The sequence below is a fragment of the Dermacentor albipictus genome, chromosome 8 (assembly GCF_038994185.2).
Source record: "Dermacentor albipictus isolate Rhodes 1998 colony chromosome 8, USDA_Dalb.pri_finalv2, whole genome shotgun sequence".
Lineage (NCBI taxonomy): Eukaryota > Metazoa > Arthropoda > Arachnida > Ixodida > Ixodidae > Dermacentor > Dermacentor albipictus.
This window is the reverse complement of record NC_091828.1, coordinates 49708032-49729286: the sequence shown is the minus strand read 5'-3', so window position 1 is coordinate 49729286 and position 21255 is coordinate 49708032. Positions and strand designations below refer to the sequence as shown.

The 21255-nt window shown below is 45.6% G+C and overlaps 1 protein-coding gene across 1 annotated transcript in view; it reads left to right on the top strand.

Moving 5' to 3' along the window:
- Positions 1-843: 843 nt before the first annotated feature.
- LOC139049241 (zinc finger protein 271-like) overlaps positions 844-21255 on the top strand; it is a 68228-nt gene continuing 47816 nt past the window's right edge. The window contains exons 1-2 of the mRNA XM_070524613.1: positions 844-1269; positions 16346-16552. Coding sequence (XP_070380714.1) covers positions 16360-16552 — 193 coding nt within the window. The 5' untranslated portion in view covers positions 844-1269; positions 16346-16359. The remainder of the gene's footprint in view (positions 1270-16345; positions 16553-21255) is intronic.

Sequence of the window (21255 nt, the reverse complement as noted above, 5' to 3'; positions counted from 1 at the left end):
TAAAGTGCCGGGCCCCGTCACTGTAGTCACTACCTTTCCATTTTGTTCCCATCGAATTCCGCGACCTGGTTTGAACCCGTGAGCTCGAGCTTAGCAGCGCAACGCCATATATCCACTATATCGTCACTAATTACCACGTCGTTTTCCTTTTCCTTTATTTTTTTTTTGTTAAGCACAGACTGGACAAATAATTTCACACGGCTTACGGGCCAAACATGAGCATATATATTGCGGCTACCTAAAACTGCCTTCGGTACCCGAGGTCCAACCGCAAGAATCCGTACCAATTACTCCGCATTCTGTTACATGAAGAAGACGGAAACATGAATGGAATGTTGCAATGCAGTTTTTTTTTCTGTAGAAATACTTCTCGTAAATCTTAGTGCAGGGCGCCAGATGGGGCAGATATGTTTTACTTGTTTGAAGCGGCAAGCAGGAAGCTTATATGTGCTCTTATTCCGTCTTCGTTTCATAAGACTTACTGATGGAAAATTATATGCGGAAAAATACACACGAGAGATACATGCTGCTTGAAGAACAAGAAAAATATTTGTTCTCGAAAGGAAACCGTACAATAACATAGTAGGATGAAAGCCGACACTGCTGCCGCAATGCACGTGCAATTACCGAGCGGCATTAAAAAAATAATAAAACGCAATAAAGAAGGGAAAGAAAGGCGCCTATTTATAACGGATAAATACATTCCATATGCAATTATGAAGACAGTTTGAGCAGTCTTAACACATATATACCAGCGTTCACAGTAGTGCGAATAACCCTACCCGAAGTATCACCAGCCATAGCCTCCTTTATTTATTTATGCACCAGCAGTTTCAACGGCGCGACTTTGACGCAGCCACGTCGATCGCAGCGCCGCCAAAGAGTTTTTCGTCGTTGCACGCCCGACTGGCAAGCATGCGCGCCACATCCGTTGGAGTCACTCAACCGTTTTCTTGTACACCATAGGGCAGGCGGCAGCAGCAAAAGAGCGACTTTGGTCGCAATGCCACAGTGCTTTGATAGAATAAATAACTGCTTTGCAAGGATACCTCAGACCATCGTCAGGCACCCCGCGGTCTGTTCCATTATCAGGTCGTATAATTCCCGCAGTCCCCGTTTCCCAAGTACCGGTGCTACCGCAACGCATTTGGAGAGTACTCAGAGTTTCGCACGATGACCTGTTCTTCTGACACTTAATTGTAGGAACAACCATAAAGCAATACCTCTGCCAAGCGCTCAAGTTAAGTGCACTAAGGAGAGCTTCACTCGGTAAGTGCACTTTGAGAAATCTAAACGTCGCGACTGGAGTGACGGTGTCACTCGCAATAGAGTGCACTGCCGAAGTGGTGATCGCGCGAACTTCCTTTGCTGCAATCGCGTCTCTCGTCACTTCTGTCGCTTCTGATATCGCTTGTGCTTCTTCGTCTGTATACATGTCGGTGGTGCTGCTTTGTCTGTCGCTGCTGTGGTCATGCTGTTGGTGCCGTGTGATGTGCGGCGGTTTTGTTTCCTGGGAAAGTTGGCGCAGAAGTGCGTCGGCGTCTCACAATAGGAAGAAGTTTCCACGGCTGCTACAGCGGCCAGATGCAACGTGACGCTGGTGCTCAATATGCTTTTTTCGCACTGGGGCGACGACAGACAGTGATATTCACCCCTTTTCACGGTGATCCCTTGGGCTCTGCCATGTTTAATCACGTGGTGACGCGTCCACTGCTTGCCTCAACCACGACCTACTGAACTCTAGATCTGCACAGATCTCCCTGCTCCAGCACGCCTGGTCTAGTTCGCCCATTTTGCGGCTAGGGTCAGGACGTACGAGCAAAGTGGCGCTAGTTATAACCCATTCCCTGTCGTCTGCTTCTAGGATCTGTTCAGCGCTCGTGCTGCCATTTCGGCAGGCACAAAACGCTTGTATTGGCCGTGAATAAATAAATTCATAAATATAAAAAGAAAACAGAAATTTGCTAAGGCTTTGTGTTTGCATAGTGAAACAAGAGGAGGAGAGCGGTGCAAGAAATGTAAACAAGCATAGATGGCAGTTGCAATGCTAGATCGACGACATAAATTTCCCTTTCCTAGCCTCAGTAACACACTGGAAAAATTGTTTTGCAAGATTCATAGGGTAATCGAGCTTTATTGAGTTGATTATAGATAACCTAATGTCGTAGATAACATTAGGATTTACTAGCTGCTGTGTGCCGTAGAGAAAGGCAGATGATCTGGTAAAAGTATTCACGATTAAGTCCTCCGCCCGATATGGTGCAATAGGTTGATCGAGTATGTTTCAAGGAAAGCTGAGTATATCTTGTCTTTAATGTCGTTGGATGTCTAGCTCAGTAGAAAGCTTGCAATAGCGATCCCAGTGCTGTAAAACGTGCTGCGCTGCAGGCCTTGAATTGTGTCACGGAGCTATTTTTCAAACTGTAAAGCTATAGCTTTTCTGCGTGGTCCCGCGGGAACATAACGGTGGTGCGAAAGATACGTTCGCATCGAAGTTGTGTGCGTAACTCTTTTTGGACTCGCGATGCATTCACAGACAACTTTTAAGAGTTAAAATGAGTGGTAATTGTTCTGTCGTTAAACATTACGGTGGTTTCAAGTTTCTAAATAGTGCAGAAACGAATTTTAGAACGTATGCAATGAAACTGTTGCGTACTTTACGAACTCTATAAACAATGTGACTTAGTGTACAAGATCTGCACGGTTTGCTACTGCCTGAAAAGGGCAATATATGAGCGGCTATTTAACGCTATTTTAGTGAGCAGCGGACTACACGCTCCTACATTTTTTAAAGTTTGGGCAGTCAGCTTTTGGAGCCGAGTGACCGATCAAAGCCTTGTGACATCACTGCCGCCGTGTTTGCAAAAATCGTCAATTAGACAACACAACAGCCGCCGTACTAATTACAACGCCGCACCAGTCAACCGTAGAGTTGCAGACGAAGAGGTTATAAAAGCGACACCAATGGCCAATAGTTGAACGAGAGTGGGCGCAAGTGGCTCCCATAGAAACCGGATATCTGTGCAGGTCTGGAGTTCCAGTAGGTCATGGCCTCAACTGCCTCCGTGTTTACAATGGATGCGTATGACGCCGGTGCGGCTCAACAAACCTCTGTTTCGGGAGACATCGTAGGCGGTGACTGGGTGAACGACACATAGCATTGGCCACAGCATCAGAGAATGCGAAAAAGAGTTTTCGGAGCTGATTAAGCTGTCCAAACGGCGCGAGCAGCGTATGTGGTGCTTGTTCTAAAAGTGGGGCTAAAGATGTATTCCATTCTATCCAAACTTTCCGCTCATGAACTGAATCAGGGTTAGTCTGTTTCGTTCATCGTACTTTATTTCGAAAATATCTTGAAGCAGTGGCTTGTCACATTTCTGATTCGGCAAAGTCTGTCGGTGTGGTCACCATCTGATTGTTTTATGCCTCATTGTGCATGGGTGTGCTCAGTTGCAATATATTTGTTATTGCTGCGCACACAGCTTGAAACGTAGCCGTTTTGTACATTAAGTACATTGTAGCAAAGATATCGCTACATACTCTTGTGGACTGTCACAAAACATTTAACTTCGACCATTTGTGCACCATCCGTGTAGTGTCATTTATTGTGTGTATATGGTTCACATATATTGAAGTGTGCATCCATTCACTTATTAACATCTTGGTGATAAAGTGTGCGTAAGATTCTATTCCAGTTAGGGCAGATGTGTGTAGATACTGCGTGTGAAGCTTGCTATGACAGGAAGCGGCACTACCTCCTTTGTCATTTTTTAAGAAGCGGTACTCACTCTTGCCGACATTCCAGGACTGAAGACCTTTCTCTGAAGGTTAGAGATACAGCAGTGGTGGATGAGCAAATACCTGTATCCTCGAGGAAAGCCATACATTTCAAAGCGCCAGTAACATGTACCAACAGTTGCAGCAGTGGTCTGCAAAATTGGCCACAAAGATTCGTTCCATTCCTTAATATTGCACACGTCTTCAATCCAACACGGTTGGAGCACTGTCCATTAGCAAAAACTCAGTTGCATTTCTGACAGCTGATTGCACAGAAGGAAGGAAGCGGTAATGGTTTCGTATTCGTGTGCTGTCTCTGATGCCACATGCGGCATGCCACCGAAAGCGCCATCTCGTTTCTTTAATTAAGCCGCACATACGAAATTTGCCTTCAGTAACAAAAGTGTGACAAACGTGATAGTCATGTTCTGTCGACTGAGAAAGGATACACATACGGTACTCATTCTTACCTGATGCCTGGTTGTGAAGCTCCCCTCTGCGATAGATCTGGTGAGAGGCTGACCGTTCTCCACGTTTTATTGGAGTTAGGGGAAGCAGAAGCTGAACAAAAAAGCGCTTTCCTATAGCATACCGATGCCACATTCACATTCATCTGGTAATGTTTCTCGGAGCAGAACCAATCTTTGATCATAAATAAGTTTTAAATTTTTTACAAGATGTCAATTTACTGCGCGTTTAAGCCCACGATATTCATAGCACGTCCTCTGATGAGCGGTTGACTCCGTAATGACAACATGTATGGCACATGCCTCCGGGCCACTCTGTTAAGCTTAAGGGCCTGGGCGAGGCAGTGGTGCTACTTGCAGCAACATATTGTGGTATATCACTTCATCATAGTACATCATTTTCCACAGCATATTTCATGTATCATTGTCAAGCTTTATTAAGAATATATGCACTTTCCAAAGGATATTTCTTTAGGCCTCTACACTGCCGTGTTTCATCCACTTGATGATCATTATTCAGCAACGGCAGTTTCTTATTATAGCCTTGGCGCTCTTTGGCCACTTCTGGCCCTTGCACAAATAAACCCCGATCATCATCATCATCGTTTGTCTAGAACAAAGTTCTCTGTGAAAAGGGTCAATATATAGAAACATGCTGTGCTGAAAGAATGTCTCACAGACAAGTCCGATGTGTGTGAACGTCATGTTGAGTACGAGAGTCCACATTTTCATTCTTGATAACAAATCTATATTGATTCCTCGTGGAAAAAATGGATGCTGGCTCACGGCGCAATGGATGACTTAATTATTCTTGGTCTTCACGAACACAACTCGAAGGAAAAAAATGTGATGCCAAACCGAAATATGCGCTATTGACTCTCATCAGCACGCTCGCAACCGTGATTCTGCCTTCTTCTGTTATCGTTTTGTCTAAGGCAACTCGTAGGTAGAATCTTTTGATTTATGGAAACTGTTGTCCGTGAAGAGTATCACACCTAATCAGCTGCATGACAAGCTGCAACGAAATCCACAAAATGCTATTTTGAGCCGCGATACTATCCTCAAAACCATAACTGAAATTGTCCTCAGAGAAGCAGATGGCTTCAAAATTAAGCACGGCCGGGTGTGCATAACATATCAAGCCAACGTAAGACAGTGACATACAAAATCGTATGTTCACTTCAAACAGTGTGGTGCACAGTATTTACAAAAGCTTGTGAATGTCATCTCTGACTGCAGAGGCAACTTTGTTCGACGAAGCCTCCGTACGCAACACTGAAGCAAATACAGAAATATGTATGGGTAATATGAAGAAAAATGCCTGTGGCTTCAAATGTACGTGATTCTCGACCCCCACAAGCCTCTTTACAAAGCTATGAGGTCGTTGAAAACCATCGTGGGATATTTACCATTATTAAATGTGTACAGAATTAAACAATAATTCGTCACACACTTTAGTGAATCTAGTTTCCTGTGATTTATTCTGGAAAACCCCAGTCAGAATAGAGAAACCATCTATGAGTGTCTGCATTTGGATGTGATAATTGCTAACTGTTGACATGACTAATAACGTTTTATATGATCAAGCGCATGCACTTGACAAAAGCATAAAAAAATAAGATGGCAGTTTAAAAAGCACGCACACATCTAAACTGCCTGAAAATAACAAAAAAAAATTACTTTGAGGAAATTTTAGGTTGCTCAATAAACGAAACACGTCACAATGTCCGTTGCCGTTTTTGTTCATAGAAAAGAAAATCCTTTGAACATTGAATGTTCAGTTGTCGAATCAGTTGTTGCCACTTCCTGCCGATCACATTGAGCGTTAATCTTTTTATATGTATGAGTGACATGTAAAAATTGCATCTAGAAACTACGGTTATTAGATGCAGAACAGATGTGGTGGCGCATTAATTTCAGTTTCCAGATAGTAGTTTAGTTTGTAGCAGTAAGATGCAGGAACTCCACTGCAGTTACCTATGTATGCATACTATAGTATGCGTAAGCCTATAACCCTAAATTTGCTTGCCCACCCCCAAATTTCATGTTGGCCCCCCCTAATATAGGGTTCGCCAGGCATCTTCTATGGAGCATTATGTATCCCTATGAATATGCATAAATCTGATCATAAGGGTTTTCTCTCGGAACAGTTCTTCTTTTCAGTTGTTCCTTATCACTTATAAAGCTGCCAATCATCTACATTTACAGAATTAAAACCATTAAATATGTTAGCTTCACAAATTACACATTTTTCTGCACATAGAAGGCATTACACTTTTCGCGTGACAGACAGATTCTGCTAGGGTACTCGCCAAAGAATGCTTATGCATCAAAGTAGTGAGAGGCGGTAAGCTTACAAACAGAGGAGTAGCATTTGGCCACCTTACAATCTTGAGCAGCGTGCAGTATGTTCTTAATATCGCTGATTATGGGCAGGAGTTTGACTTTAATACACATGTTATAAATACGCTTCCCCTTCTCCTGTCTACTGGATTGGATTGACATGGCTTGCTACGTGCTTGCGTGCACCTTCACTCATCGCTTAGAGTCTCTTTCCTGTGGATTAAATTGGCACGGCTCGCTATGTGCTTGAGCTTGTATTTCGTAGCACAGATTGGCGTGTGCGTGCTTTTCGCACTGGGCTTTCAACAGGTCACTCGCTTCTCACGTTTAACGATAAAGTGAGTGTCGGCAAGCACAGAAGTGCTTTGCCGCGGGCTTTCCCTGTATGCAAGCATGCATGAATGCCAGAAAACATTCATGCAACCAAAGGGTAAGAAAACTACGCTTTATTTTCCTATACTTTATGATGTACCTTCACACTGGATAGTGCTGTGCGATCACTTCTAAGAAGCGCAGGACGGTCTGAAGGCACACAAAAGAGCCCACAATATTTATTCTCAGCTGTGTACGTCACCCTGTGAGGTCAGCGCTCAGTGTCTTTCGGGGGCGGATACAGAAGATGCAACAGCATAATGCAACTCATGCGCTATAACAGTGTGCATGCACTTATCAGCAAAAAAGGATCGGCTTGGTCGCAGCTCCAAAAGAATGTAGTGTTCTTCCTGAGAAGGTCAGTCAGTGGCTGGGTGATATCTGCAAAATTACTCAAACTGACGAAAATAGCAGCACAAACCCACGAAGCTGCACAAATCTTTTGCTCAGCAGGGCACAGGAAAGTTCTTGACAACATGAATCTTATCAGGATCAGGATGTGTACTGGCAGCTTTGGACAAGGTGGCCAAGAACTTTGACTTTGCAAAGCCCTAATTGGCATTTAGAAGAGTTAAGTTGAAGGCCAGCCTCCCTGAAAAACTTAAAAAATAGTGGCCAAGTGACTGGGGTGGCTGTAGAAATGTAGGGGAATATACGGTGATATTGTTTAGATAACAAACAGATGGACCACTTATAGCCCCAAAGGAGAGAGTCCATCATTCTTTCAAAAGTTGCCGAGGCATTACAAACATCATTACAAAGGCATAACCTTAAAATGGTAAATACCGTCCGATGTAACAAGAACAGTTTTGTAAAACACGTTGGGATAGTTGCTGCATTGTATTAAGAAAAAAAAAACATTCTCTTTCCTGTCCTCTTGTATGTTTCTTGTGTGCATCTTTCTTTGGCTGGTTTTTTGTCAATACAGTGAAAGCAGTCTTCTCATGGTGAAGTTCATCAACCGAAATCTGCCAAATGGTAGATTGGAGGCCAATTGAAAAGAAGTATTTCGATCTGTGAACGCAGTTGAGGACATCATCAATCCACAGGAGTGGGTACATATCCCTTTTCATGATCTGGTTCAGTTGATGGTAGTTGACACAAAATCGGCAGCTGCCATTCTTCCTATATTGACCAAGATAACCAGCAATGCCCAAGGACACAAAGATGGCTAAATTACACTTTTGTTTAGTATCTTGTCTACTTCAGCTTGGATAACGTGTCAATCTGTGTGAGAGACGCGATAAGGTCTCCGGCGGATTGGACTAGTATCAGCTGTGTCAATCTTAATAAGTTAGCAGTGTGTTTAATGGGGCTGGTTGGTTCATCTTTACCCCCGAATGCAGAGATCTAATTTGGCTCGAACTTGACTTCTGGCAGTCTCAAGACAGCTTCGTCGTGCGTCTTAAATTGTACTCGACCTTGCGGACGACTTGCGAACAACTTGGCTGGGTGAAAGTCCGCTCAAGTTTCGTGTCTACTCCCAGGCTAGCTTGAAACTGACTTCGTGCGTTATTCAAACCTGGCAGCTTCCCGAACGGACGTTGCGTAGAGGTTAGCTGCTTTTGAGTTTGCTTGCCACACCGTGGATACAGCATTTTCAGAGGTGCATCCCTTGCCGAAAATTCCACGACCTTCCCTACGTGACCGAGCAAATCCAATGGAGTTGTACGACGACGGACAATTCCTTCGTCGCTACAGATTCACGAAGAACGCCGTGCAACAACTTCTCACTATGTTGCCTATCCGGGAAAGCGGGGACAACAGAGGACAGCCTGTGTGCCTCCCATGCTGCAGTTGCTGATGGTTCTGATGTTTTACGGCGCTGGCACGTTTCACAGTCACCGGGCATCTGGTGTGCATTCCTCAGTCAACAACGTGTCGTGCAGTTGGAAAGATGACTCTGCTCATCGCGAAGCACCTGCGCCTGATGCTAGTGTGCTTTCCACAATCGCAGTAAGATTGATTGCGAGCGCATTTTCTCATCTCCAATGGTTACACATGCCATCACTAGTTATTAGCGCGCACGACGATATTTATGCTCAGCATGCCGGGCTGTCACGCACTCACCCACCGAATACAGAACATGCGCATGAGCATAAGTAGCCCAAACAAGCGAGTCATGCAGAACATGTGCGCTTACCAGTTTTGTGGCGCTCTTGTTTTTCTTTCGCACTCTTTCCGCTTTTGTTACAGGTTGTCCCAGCATTTTTCACTTGCAGGTGATTGCGCCACGTAATCTCGTGGTTGGCATTATATTATTTTGCTATTTCATTCCATGTCTCATTCTTATTGGTTAACGACGCGACGTCAGTTTTCTTGCATTCCACAATATGCTTGTAGTGGTTCACGAGTGTCGTCAGCAGGCTCTTTTTGTCTTCCGTAAAACGGGGTGCCTATTTGCGTTGCGGTGCATTCTCTTGGGAGGAGAGCGTACGTGAGTGCGACATTTTAGCGTCAAAGCCTGTTGACAGGACAACAATTTCGTACCAAATGTGGCGCGGCCGTCGCGCTAGCCCCACAGCTTGTTTGCCTAACAGACGACACTTTCCTAGCAGACGACAAGCACTGCCAATTTACAATGTCTATGACTGTGCCACACTCTCCCTCTCATTGTTCTCGAAAAAGATTCCATGCGAAGTAGACAAATCGTTTGCACGTGTCATTTTATTTATTTATTTATTTTGTTTTTTATCGGGTGTTTTCACCCATATGGGTTCGGACAGGGGACTCCACGGCGCTCGGTACTCTTCGTTCGCAGCATATGTTGCTGTTTTTTTTCTTGTTTATGACTCCAGCGTAGCGCGTTCGAATAGGTCGGCCTTTTCTTCAAAAGGTCACGTAGCCCGACCAGAACAAGGGCCGTCCCCTTCCTGCTGGAATGCCTATAGGCGAAAACGAGGTCCCTTAGAAACCGACCGTATGCCTCGTCTCAGCCTCTTGCATCCGGTTGGCGACCCAGACTGTGCATGAACGCCTTGCAGCAATCGAGAACAGAAGCCGTTGAAAGCCCGCCATACGAACCAACCATTTTGTTCACTTCTCTACGGCCAGTTATACAAACGCACGAGACCTTTCGGTTAAAAAGAAGCTAAAACCGAAATAAATGTGACTATAAAATATTTTGCGCTCAAATACATGTGGTATCCTGTGTTGGCTTCTGGTTTCGGTTTTGAGTAGTTTACGTCAGGGCGCCACTGAGACTCAAAATGCTGTAAGTTGCCTGCGCCAGTTTGTTGTAGCTTCCACGTGGCGACCGAATGGAGGATCTTCACGAAAATCTGGTACTAAATACTCCGGTCCGTTCAAGATTTATCGCAAAGTAGGTCGAAGTGCTTTCCAGCTTGAAAATGGCAAGCGTTGGAATGCATCTAAACTGGTGAAGTACTCGGTACGTCAGGGTGAAACAAGAAATGAAAGGAGTCATTTCAATGACGACACAATCTTTGACGATAGTTTTCCACCTTTTCTTCCAGTTCCTACTGGTACCGATTTTCCTGCTGCAGCCACTTTGCAACCACCTGTCTCACCACCACCACCACGTCTGTGCGACACTCCTCCCCAAGACACTGCCTCTGAAGGCACTCAGGACACTGACACACCTTCCAGTCCCTGTACGAGTAACACTTCCGCTGTTCCTCTTCTACAACCTGAACCAGTCCTCCGTAGCTCTGCACGTCATAGACAACCTCCAGAATGCCTTAAGGATTATGTTTCCAAGTAACTTTCTGTCTTGGGTTACTGTCTACAGAGGTTTCAACCCTCCCATGCGAATTCGGCTCTTAACGCCAAAAGTATTTCCTTACATGTTTGTTAGGTAAATAGGGCATAATTAGTATCCTTCAAATGGGGCGATTTCTGGCAGCATAAAGGGTGTAATGCGCATGCTGTACTTACTGCTATACTGCAGATTTATCAGTGAGTCCAAGTGGTAGGAACACTTTTCTTCATTTCTTAGCATCCCCGTAGAAGGGATACCGTATTTCTTGTACATTACATTTCTTACAGCATAAGCGTGTAGTATGCACAATTTCACTACGGTAATAGCTGCCATACGAATTTGTCTTTCATGGCAAAAAGTTTTGAACAATAGTGAGGTCGTTGGCATCGTTACGGGGGGACTATCCCAACTTCTTGGGAGTGTAAAGTGCTTTGTACGCACAATCTCCAATCCACGACAGCCACAAAGACTGTCTCGAGTCAGGCTCAGGGCGAATGAGCCAGCCATCAGTGCTGTCCCAGGGGCCACACAGATGTTTGCACTGTCTACTCTTGTACTCTGTGAACTTTTTTTCATGTGTGATCTGTGTGTGCAAGCCTGCATCTTATCGTCTTCCCTGGACGGGTACTGAAACTCTTCAGAACTGTAGTGCAACCATGTTCATTTTCAGTTTTCATGTGTCTTTTCTTAAAATGGGGAAGCCAAAGATGTAATTTTCTATTGTGTAAAGAGGTCATCACCAAACACGCGTGTTACAGTGCTAACATGTGTTCTGTAACTCATGACTTACTTTTGTTGTGAGGAGAGCGAGTAGCGCATTTTCCTCTCAAGGATGAGGTGATGTGGTATGCTGTGTTGACTTCTGGTTTCGGTTTTGGGTAGTTTACGTCAAGGCGCCATTCAGCCCCAAACGCTGTAAGTTGCCTCCAGCGTTTCCCCTCTCGGAAATAAATTCAGTTTTGGTCTGGTCCCCAACTGAAGCAGTCCAGCTTTTTCTTGCGGCGCTGCGCGCCCCGGCCGTTTAGGCCTCATGCCGTAGATCCTCCGTCTGGCCGCCCCGTGGAAGCTACAACAATACACTGTCACGTAAAAGTGGAGCACCGACTTGAAAAAATGATGAAACCTGCAACTTAAAAACTGCGCCATAATACCGAAACTTGAACACCGCTTAAACGCGCCGGTAACGGGTGCTTTCCGCAAGCAACACAGAGGTCTTCCAGATTAGAGGGAATAGAGGGTAGGGCTTCTAATTAATAAGTACTGTGGGGAGCACTCGCCTCCATTTCCTCCCGCGTACCCGCGACAACCCGGTCGCACGTGGCGACGAGGCGCCGTCACGGACAACCCGTTCGCACGCGGCGACGGGTCGCGCCGCAGTTGACAAGGGGAGAGAGGCACTACGCGCCCTCTCTCTCTTCGTCGCCCTGAGGACGCGCGTACTCCCCTTCTCCTACGCGGCTCACGGAAAAGGGAAACGTATCCGGCGGGCGAGGAGGACTTCCCCTCGCAAAAAGGGAAAAGGGTATAAAAGCGCGCTACCGGGGGAGACTCGCTCTCTTGGGACGCCGACGCCTTGGACTACCTGGACTGCACCTGCCAGATCCCGTGAGTGACCTCGTTTGTCTGACCCACCCAGACAACGAGGCAAGCCTTTTCCTACTTTTACTGAGAGGACGTCCCTCTGCGAGTGTTTGATATTGCTATTAGCAATAAACGTTGTTACCGTTGACACCGCTGTTTGCCTTATTCGTCCGAACCCGGCGTAGCCGCGATTCCCGCGCTACGGGTTGGGAGTACCACGGAGCGACTGCGTGGGGCTAGATCCGGAGCTCGCCTTCAGCCCTAGCCGCACGCAGAGTGGAACCCCCACAGTACATAGCGGGCAACATTGATGAATTCTATAGTATTGGTATGTGTTCTAATAGCTTGTTTTCGGTGAATCTTTTCCTTGGTCCAGTCTCTCTTACAATATTGCCACAGAGCTTAAAAGACACCTTTCTGTATCGGAAGGTTCTTAAATGTCGCTGGTTGTGTCTGTTGTCACTGAAACTTGTGTAATAAGATTGTATGCGTGATATATATTGTGTAATACTTTCTGGAAAGCATGAAGGCATTAGCGATACAACTGGAACTTTTTACGAGTGATGTATGCAAGTCGATGTGCTTGACCCGCACACGATATTTCGACTATCGATCAGTGTGCTCGCTGCTATCACTGTGTTGAGTGTTACAGTGAAACCTCGTTAAACCGTACCCGCTTAAACAGTATTTTCGGTTTAAAAGTAGTAAAGTCAATTCCCCGACTCAGCGGCCATTGAACATAATGTATTTTGTATCCGCATAAACCGTACCAGCTTATTGCGTACGCATCGGTTAAAACGTAGCGTTTCCACTTTTCGTCGCGCAAACACGGCGGTGGGTCGTCTCCATCGGGCGGCCCGGCAGAACAAGCCTCAGAGATCGGTACAACGGCCTCCAAGCGCCCAGTGCGTTTGCACGTGAAGGCGCATCAACATCATTTCGACGCCGTATGGACGCCGTGCCAGAGAGCGTTGTGGCTGTGGTTGTGGCGTCGTGCAAGCGAGGACTCGCGTCATGCCGAAGCTAGGATAAAAAAGACGCCGGGTGCTCAGCATAGAAGAAAAATTAGACATCGTCCGTGTTACCGAACGTGACACGAAGTCGGCGCTGGCCCGCGACATGGATCTGCTGTTGACTACAGTGTGTGGCATTTGGAATGCGAAGTTGCTCGGCAGCGCTGCTGCGACCGCGAAGAGATATGTCGGCTACGAGGATCGACTTTTCACCATCGTTACCGCTGTTGTTGCCGAAGTGTCAACTAGCGACAGTGATGAGGACGACACGGAAAGCGACAGCACGGGCTATTCAGGCCCGACACAGTTTTAGTACTGCGTCATGACGATACGTACGCAGCACGCAAGGGCTTTGCGGAACGTAGGAGCGCGTGTCGCGTTGGGGCTTTTAGTACTGCGAAATGCCTACGTACGTAAGAGGGCGAGCGTTAGACGTCGGAGCGCATTGGCCGTGTCCGCCAGTACGTCGAACCGTCGGCCAAACTAGACGCTGTTGATCTCGCTAACGTGGTGTCGCGTGTGGGCGCGTTACCGCTTCGTCGGACTATATTTAGGCCTTTAAGAGACTCTACTTTTAATGAGGATATAATGCACGAATCACATCGAGAAAAATAAAAAAATAGTACTTGCTTTCTCAGGCTGGCACGGTCATTTGCGACAAACTGCGCCAAAAGCAGGTCGCGCCTTTCGCGCAAACAGCGCACACTGAACACTTCCTCAAAAACAAAGTTCCTATTTTTGCTATGCATTCCCAACGTGCAGGGTCTGGGAATGCCTTCTGCGCGTTCACTTCACGCAGCAAAGCCAAATCGTAGGCCATTGAAAGTACCGCCTTCCGCGAGTCGCCTTTAACGCTGCCATCTTGGGAAACTCTTTTGTCTCGCGCTCTCCCGAACAAACGAGAACCACGAGAGCAGCACGCAAGGCTCCCTACGTACGCACGCAAGAATCGGATGCGTGCGTACGCAACGGCCGCGTACGCATCTCGTACCGTTTGTGTTGCGTTCTGCACATGCGCAGTTTGCAGAACGCAGCGATCTTACGTACGCAACGCCGTTGCGTACGCTACGTACGCAGTACTAAAACTGTCTAGTGGCAGAAGCTGCGCGTTACGTCAGCCTCATGAATGCAATCGTCGCAGGGAGAACATGGGCGTGATAACGTAACTATTCCAAACGAAAACTTTTCCGAACTCCGGCACCCGGCAATGAAAAAGGTGCCCCGGGACTTATGCAGCACTACTGCGTGCGTGCACGGAGAATACATAATGCCAACGAGGAATCTGCCGTGCGAGTGTTTGCCGAGAGGAGGGGGGCTGGCAGAGAAGCTGGCACGCAGCTTCAGTAAGCTTGAGGCCGCTGTCGTCGTGCTAGGCCATCGCGACATCAAATGAAAATAACACTTACGTCCGGCGAAGTGAATAAATACTGCATGTTTTTCCCCCTTTCATCGCACTCTCTCTGAGTTTCGTTTTCGACAGGTAAGTGGGCGATCTCATGCTATTTCGCTTAAACAGTACTACCGTTTAGTACGTACTTTTTCCGAGCTCTGGCCGACTACGGTTTAACGAGGTTTCACTGTACTTGGTTTTCTGGGCACAGGTTTGCCCAATGCATTGTGCCACTTTGGTTGTTCTCTGTCCCTAAAATGTGACGGTAACGCTAAAGGGGTAACAATCGTCTTAATAAAATTTAGTAGCAGATATCGATGACAGGTAGTACAAACCTGCTCTCCAACCTCCAGTGGTAAGGAGAAATAGAACAGTTTTATGAGGAGGTTGAATTAGCAATGAGAAATGTCCAAGGTGTACTGTAGTCATAGGTAACTTTAATGCAAAACTAGGTGGAAATTGGTTGGCAGAAAGGGTGACTGGGAACTATGGCATCAACTCTAGAAAATGTAGACGAGAGGTGTTGGTAGAATTCACAGAAAGAAATCGCCTTCAAATTATGAATACCTTCTTCCGGAAGCGCTATAACATGAAGTCCTCCTGGAAAAGCTGTAATGGGAAAACAAGGAAGGAAATAGGTTTCATACACTGTGCCGACCCTAGCATAGTGCAGGATGTAGATGTGTTAGGAAGGGTAAATGGCTGTGAGCATCGGTTAGGGAGGTCCAGGATTGTTCTCAATTTGAAGAGATAAAGATATAATTAGTTAAGAGGAAACAGGCTAGCCAACCTAGTCATAGGGTAAAATTAGATGACAAGAAAAGGGTAATTGGAGATAAGTGGGAGATGCCGCCCAGGGCCATTGAAGAGTGGCACATACCCAGTGAACCAGCTTGGCATCAAAAATGTTTGTTGAAGATCAGCACGTAGACAATGTTACATGCTCCCTCAGCAGTTACAGTTCCCTCAGCACAGCAGCCAGGTGCTCTACCAATTTGGCCATAGACTACCCAGTCGCCAAAGTTGGCAGGAAAGATGTTAGATGCGGACATACATACATACATGCATGCATGCATTCTTGCTTGCTTGCTTGCTTACATGCATGCACACACACACACGGAGCTACCCATAATTGGATCAAATCCCTAAACAATGCTGTTGTATTAAAAAAGAATTTTCGCAAGCAATGTAATGTGTGGGGTGGGTAACCGACGATCTATCAGGGCTACAGAATGGGTACCAGAAGAATTGATATCATTGTGGACAGCAGACAACTAGGTGGTGTGATGAAATAGAAATTTTGCAAGAACAGAATTGTGTCAGCTGGCGCAAGACATGGGGATCTTAGAGTGGACATTAAATAGGGCTATTGGAATGACCCTAGGATCTTGCAGTCACTTTTCGAAATTTGGACTGCACCGATAGCTTTAGAATATATCCTAGAAAAAAGTGTCTGACATATGTTCAATTGTCGTAATCCTTTCACAGAAAAGAGGTTGCTTTGCATTAGAGTAATCAATGTGGATTACCATCTGTAGCCTTTCAGGAATACTGAACCGAAAAGGTTATGTTGTATTCCATCGCTATGCATTGTAAGGTGCCTCTGCGTTTATTTTGTTGTTGTATTTACCTCTTTTCGATACCATAACAGGACTGCGGTCACCCCAATTATTTTCTGCAGGCTTCAGAAATGCGATGAGCTTAGCTGAAAGCGTCCCTGCCAGAATGGAATGCCACACCCCTTCCAAGGTCGTCGGTCAGGTCGAGGTTGGCATGCAGTGCAGCTTGCCTCTGGCTGACAAGTCTGTTGGGTGCTGCTTGAAAGAATGGAGCGAGTCTAGGAGCGTGCAGACTACGGAGACTGTGGAGCAGTTAAGCTCCGCCTCAGGTGGGCTTTGACTGGCACTTCTCTTACATTTGCTTGCGTGTGTGAGCATTGTGAATGGCCAAGTCTGAGTAGCTTGGTATCATTTGGTAAAGTGTGTGTGACATTCAGCTGCTGAGGACAAATTAGCAGGTTTGCGAGCCTTGTCTGCATACTGATTGGAGCAAAATGCAGAAATAATGCTGTACTGATCACATTGAAACAACTAAGATGGCAGAGTTTAATCCAGAGCCCTCATGACTTGACGTTCTTGTAGGCTTGAGATTGCTCTGTGATAATGTTACATCATTGAGCCAAGTCTTAGTTATGCTTAAACGGTGTACTTGTGTAAGAACGCGAATAGAGATCCATGCAGAATGTCAGTCGACCCCTGTGTTTAGGCTGATCAAAAGTAACACAAAATTAAAACACAATTGTTTAATGCAGTTAAGGATACTACAAACAAAATATACTTTGTTTTATGGATATGCTAATTTATTAAGGGAGGCAGAAACCACATGTGAACTGTCAGGAATCATTTCTAGGACAGGTTTGAGTCACGACATGCCACAGCACATCATCGGTAGTGACTAACCAGGACTAGGCATGTGCAACAATGTTGTAGGGAGCATCCATCACTTCGTTTTCGCCTCTTCTAGGAAATCCAGTTTTCCTTGCCACGGGGGTCATTGCCCCTTGCTCGGGAAATCCAGTTTAACTGGCAGTAGAGGTCATTGCCCGCTGCTCTTTCTTGGAACCTAGGCGGCTGCCCGACTGGGACACCACCACAGCCACTTGGCAAACCTGCCTTTACTATTGAACAAAGCCAATCGAGTGTGCATTCTCATGTTGTCATAGTGTGTATTCCTTGCCTACCCTAAAGGGAGCTCCCAACAACTGGTGATGCAGGACATTAAATTTTATTTTCGAACACTAGGCATGGACGATGTTACTTCTACACCTGCTGACAGAGACGGTGGCATGATTACATCTGTTGTTATTGTCGGAGAGCTTCAGCTTCCCAACTTCTGGCTTAAGAATCCCTGAGTTTAGTTTATGCAAGTAGAGGCCTCTTTTTAACTCTTACGCATCGCCTCGCAGACAGCAGAGTACCTGCATGTCCACGTTACCCTCTGACGTCGCCGATGCCATAATTGACCTGCTAGTGGGTACGCCTTCGCTCACTGCATATGATGCCCTGAAACGCATGGTCCATCAGTACCTTGAGCCGTGACAACAGAGTAGGCGCCAAGAGCTCCTCTTCGAGGAACTCGGCGACTAATAACTGTTACTACTGCTGCACTGGCTGCATTAATTACTGGCAAGCACTTTGCAAATGAGAGCCAGCTTCCAATTTTGCACAATGTTTTTTTGCAACACCTCCCACAATTCTTAGCATGGTGCTATTGGGTTCCGGTGAGATGAGTCTTGATTGGTTAGCTACTTTTGCTGACTGCATGTGACCGCTCGTGTGTGCACAGCTACGTATCGCCATTCTGAGAGTCTTGGAGCCAAGAGACTTGCTCTCACGCCTAGAGCAAACAGTCGACCACTTTACCAGTGCATTGGAGAAGCTGGCGACTGGCAGCAACACTGTTGACCAACTTGAGCATAACCATTCGGCTTCACAGTCTCACAGTGCACCTAGACTGGCCATGACTGTTGGGCTAGTACCACCGTCACTTTCGCAAACAAGCAAGTCGCTGCACTCAGCCCTGTTCGTGGGCGGGAAACGCACCGGCCAGTCGCTAACGACGGCATGCGACCTCGGCCCTTGAACAAGTCACTTTTTCATGGTTGTCAACCGTGTCACCGTCACCTGCCTCCTCATAGAGATTGGAGCCGAGCTGTCTATCCTTCCTGCCACGGCCGCAGATCGCCAGTGTGCCAAATCCTCACCCATGTTCCACACAGTGAACAACAATGCCATCATGTCGCATGGGCTCTGGTCAATAACGCTAGCCATCGGACTCGGGCGCTTGTCTTGGTAGGTGTTTGTGATCGCCTATGTCAGCTTGACCCCAAGGCATCAAGCCACTGGAATAACGGGTGCGTGCAATCGAGGACTTCTCCTCTCCAACCTACTTCCGAAGGTTGCTTGAGTTTTTGGGGTTCGTGAATTTTCGCAGTTGCTTCAAACACATCCTGTGCGCATGTTCTTCAGCCACTTACTGACCTGCTGCATCGTGACTAAAAAAAAAAAGAACATGCCTACCTTCCATTGGTACTTGGAGCAAGAACACTCCTTTCAAAAAGCCAGAATATGGTTGACAACTGCGGTGTTTATTTATTTATTTGTCATACCCTCAGGGCCATTACAGCATTATAGAAGGGAGTGGTTACAAGAAAAACGAGTAAATTTAACAAACAGGAGTTAATAAAGCAGAAGGTTATATATATATATAAGTATATTGTCCTTGACTTGTCATCTACTTTTACCCTTACTGTGACTAGGTTGGCTAGCCTGTTTCCTCTTGACTAATTATATTGTTATCTCTTCAAATTGAGAATAATCCTGGACTTCCCTAACCTCCCTAATTACAAAAGCAAGTGGCATCTAGATATTTAGATATAGAAAGTTAGCTATGGCGTTCGTGAGTATAGGTCGAACAATGTGAAGAAAAAGGTCCCTAGTTATGCAGGGCTAGCTATGACATTCTTGAATAATTGGTGATATGCGATAGTGGCCATCGAAGCATGAAGGCGGTTCCACTCATTGGAAGGGCATGGTACAAATGACTTCAAAAAAGCGTTGGATCTGCATAATGGAATGCCGACCTTATGAATGTCATCAAGTCTGTGCAATACATACGGAGGCAGGGAAATAAGTTTGTTTCGTAACAGCAGGTGATGAAATAACTTATGAAAAAGGCACAGATGGAATATTTTGCGATGTGATGACAAGGACGGTAAGTTAAGGCTAGATTTCATGGCACTGATACTTGCAGTTTTATTATAGTTAGAAAGAATGAAACGAGTAGACTTATTCTGTACCATTTATAGTGAGTGCATTAGGTTTATTTGACCCGAATCCCGGTATAAGCATCATACTGAAGTTTGGGTCCTATTGAGTTTTATAGAGGAATAATTTTAAGGAAGAAGGTGCTTTGGAAAAGTTTCGTCCTAAGTAACCTAGCATTCGGTTAGCGTTACTTATTATATGGGAGATGTGGGTATGCCAAGTGAGATCGGACGTGATGTGAAGGCTAAGGTACTTGTAACTTGTTACCAAATCTAATGGAGCGTTATTAAGGGAGTACACAAGTGGTTCACTGGTAGTTCTAAATACACGCATCAATTTACATTTGATAGCATTTAGTTCCATTAACCATGAATTGCACCATGCAAAAATGGCGTTAAGGACAGCTTGAAGCCTGGTTACATCCTCATCGCTAGTTATTTCGGTGTAGATTACACAGTCGTCAGCAAATAGGTGAATGTGAGAGGAAATACAGGAAGGTAAGTCATTAATATGTATAAGAGATGGGAGGGGTCCAAGCACAGAGCCCTTTGGTACACTCAAATAAGCAGGACTCGGATTAGAGGTTACTTCATTAGCTGAATCAAACTGTGAACGGTTAGTGAGGAAAACCTCAAGCCAGTACAAAAGTTTAGGATGAAGGTTTAGTTGGTGCACTTTGTAGATTAATAAGCTGTGGCACACTTTGTTGAACGCTTTTGTGAAGTCTAAAAAGTTAGGTCTGCAGATCAAGAGTGGTCAAGCAAAAGGTTCAGTTTATGCATGAATGATACTAGTTGGGTGTCACATGAATATGTTCTGCGGAGGCCGTGTTGAAACTCAGAAAAAAAGGAGTTTTCTTCTAAGAACTTGGCAATATGAGAAAACGGAATATGCTCGATAATTTTTGCATGGTATACTGGTTAAAGAAATAGGCGGATAATTTAGTGGGGAATGTTTAGCACCTGTTTTGTAGAGTGGAATCATGTTCCTCACCTTCCAATAAGCAGGCACTGAACCTTTGTCAAGTGATTGCTGGAAAATCTTTGTAAATTTGTGCTAGTGTTCTTTAGAAACTTTGCATTAAGTCACAGCCAGGAGCAGATGAGAGTTTCAGTGATGCAATTACTTTTTCTATGCTGACGGGTTCGATTATTAAAGGGTACATTGCAGCGTAGTCTTAAGATAGTGTATTTGGGCGTGTTATACGAGTGTGTTTAGAAAAAGTGTGCGTATAAATGTCATTTAATGCGGATGCACAATCGGCAGACGGAATTGCGTTATCAGTGCTATCAACAAGGGTTATGGCGTCATGTTTTGGGGTAATCGTGCGCCAGAACTTTTTCGTATCAGTAGTTAGCATGGATAAAAATGTGTTCTTTAAAAAGTTATCTTAAGCTTGTTAAGCGCTGTCATGCAGTTATGTGTAGGACGTTTGTAAGCTGCCCATCTTTCAGCGCTTGTAGATTTTTTTAGCTGGTCTGTACAAACATTTCTTTTTGTTAGAAAGGCACTTAATGTGGGTGTTATATAATAATAATATTTGGGGTTTTACGTGCCAAAACCACTTTCTGATGATGAGGCACGCCGTAGTGGAGGACTCCGGAAATTTTGACCACCTGGGGTTCTTTAACGTGCACCTAAATCTAAGCACACGGGTGTTTTCGCATTTCGCCCCCATCGAAATGCGGCCGCCGTGGCCGGGATTCGATCCCGCGACCTCGTGCTCAGCAGCCTATGTGGGTGTTATATCAGCGAGCGTTATCAT